This window comes from Manacus vitellinus, unplaced genomic scaffold (assembly GCF_001715985.3).
Source record: "Manacus vitellinus isolate BGI_N305 unplaced genomic scaffold, ASM171598v3 scaffold_128_pilon, whole genome shotgun sequence".
Lineage (NCBI taxonomy): Eukaryota > Metazoa > Chordata > Aves > Passeriformes > Pipridae > Manacus > Manacus vitellinus.
The window spans coordinates 39,704-41,403 of record NW_021938941.1 but is presented as its reverse complement, the minus strand read 5'-3'; the positions used below and the strand labels follow the sequence as shown (position 1 = coordinate 41,403).

Genomic DNA, 1,700 nt, shown 5'->3' with positions numbered 1-1,700 from the left:
ACGAGGAGGAATTTCCTGCTGGAAAGGGTGGTGAGGCCTTGGCAGGGGCTGCCCAGGGAGGTTTGGAGTGCCCAGCCCTGGAGGTGTCCCAGGAACGGCCTCCAGCTGTGCCAGGGGAGGCTCAGGTGGGATATTGGGACAATTCCTGCATTGAAAGGGCTGTCCAGCCCTGGCACAGCTGCCCAGGGAGGTGGTGGAGCCCCATCCCTGGCGGGATTTAAAAGCCCTGTGGATGTGGCACTTGGGGACATGGCTCAGTGTGGATCAGCCTGGGCAGTGCTGGGGGATCGGCTTGACCTGATGATCTTAAAAGCCCTTCCCAACCTCAAGGATTCTGCAAATCTGTGAGCATGCAGCTAGGTCAGATTCTGACCAAAAAATTAGTCCCCGCCCTTTTACATTTACCCCCAAAAATGAAGCAGGAGCTCCCTTCCCATCAGCACTTTGCTGCTCACAGCACAGAGGGTGCACGAGCCTCTGAGAACACTCAATTTAACTAATTCTCCAGTTTCTCAAGCATAAAGCAAAAGCTGCTCACAGAGATGTTGGCAAAGGCTGTTCCAACCATGAAGTAGAAGAGCCTGGGCTGGACCTCCAGGATGTCAGAGGGGGACAGGAAGATCCACGTGGTGCAGAGCAGGAACAGCAGCACCGGGGACACGAGGGGCAGCAGGATCTCATACACAGAGTGGTGCTTCAAGGTGTTGCTTTTATAGGCCCTGGAACACAAGGAAAGAAACAAAAATACATGGAATCAATGGGAGATCCCTGGTTGTGCCCCCAGGAAATACCTGAGGGGGCTCCAGGAGAGCTGGAGAGGGACTGGGGACAAGGCATGGAGGGACAGGACACAGGGAATGGCTTCCCACTGCCAGAGGGCAGGGAGAGTTTGGAGATTGGGAAGGGATTCCTGGCTGGGAGGGTGGGGAGGCCCTGGCACAGGTTGGCCAGAGAAGCTGTGGCTGCCCCTGGATCCTTGGAAGTGTCCCAGGCCAGGCTGGACGGGGCTTGGAGCAACCTGGGCTGGTGGAAAGTGTCCCTGCCCATGGCAAGGGGTGAGACTGGATTCATTTAATGTCCCTTCCCACCCAAACCACCCCGGGATCCCAAAAACTCACTTGTAGAAGTTGTACAGGCTCATGGGCAGCGTCACAGTGAGAGCACAGGCTGGAAGAGAACAGAGCCACATCAGGGCCCTGGCAGAGGGTCCCTCACGTGCCCCCTGCATGTGCAGCTGCCTGGGCCCTGCTTCGAGGGTCCCTCATGTGCCCCCTGCATGTGCAGCTGCCCAGGCCCTGCTTTGAGGGTCCCTCATGTGCCCCCTGTTTGTGCAGCTGCCCAGGCCCTGCTTTGAGGGCCTTGCAACAAAATACAGCCCCGAGGGCGCCCCAGGAGCCGCTCAGCACGTTCAGAAGTAGGTGCTCCTACCTCTGCTCCAAGGGCTGTAATTAAAACTGAGGTCTGCTATAAATTAAAGACATTTCCATTTGAAAGAGCTGCATTAATGAGCCCGGTATTGTGCTTTAGACGGGGGAGAAAGTTTAATTATAACACAGTTCTAATGGGACGTGAGGCGAGTGCAAACGCCACGAGTGACGTGCTCCAGTCTTCATAACAAAGGCAGTTTGCAGCTTCTCCAGCTGTGTGCAAACACTTCCAGTGCCCACAGTGCCAAAAAAGTTGTCATTATAACTTGAAAA

The 1,700-nt window shown here is 55.5% G+C and overlaps 1 protein-coding gene across 1 annotated transcript in view; it reads right to left on the bottom strand.

Annotated features, from left to right (window-relative positions):
- Window positions 1-1,700, bottom strand: part of SELENOI (selenoprotein I) — a 12,205-nt gene that overhangs the window by 2,239 nt on the left and 8,266 nt on the right. Inside the window, exons 6-7 of the mRNA XM_029965970.1 lie at window positions 1,119-1,167; window positions 498-719 (exon numbers count right to left, since the gene is read on the bottom strand). Of these exons, the coding sequence (XP_029821830.1) occupies window positions 498-719; window positions 1,119-1,167 (271 nt within the window). The remainder of the gene's footprint in view (window positions 1-497; window positions 720-1,118; window positions 1,168-1,700) is intronic.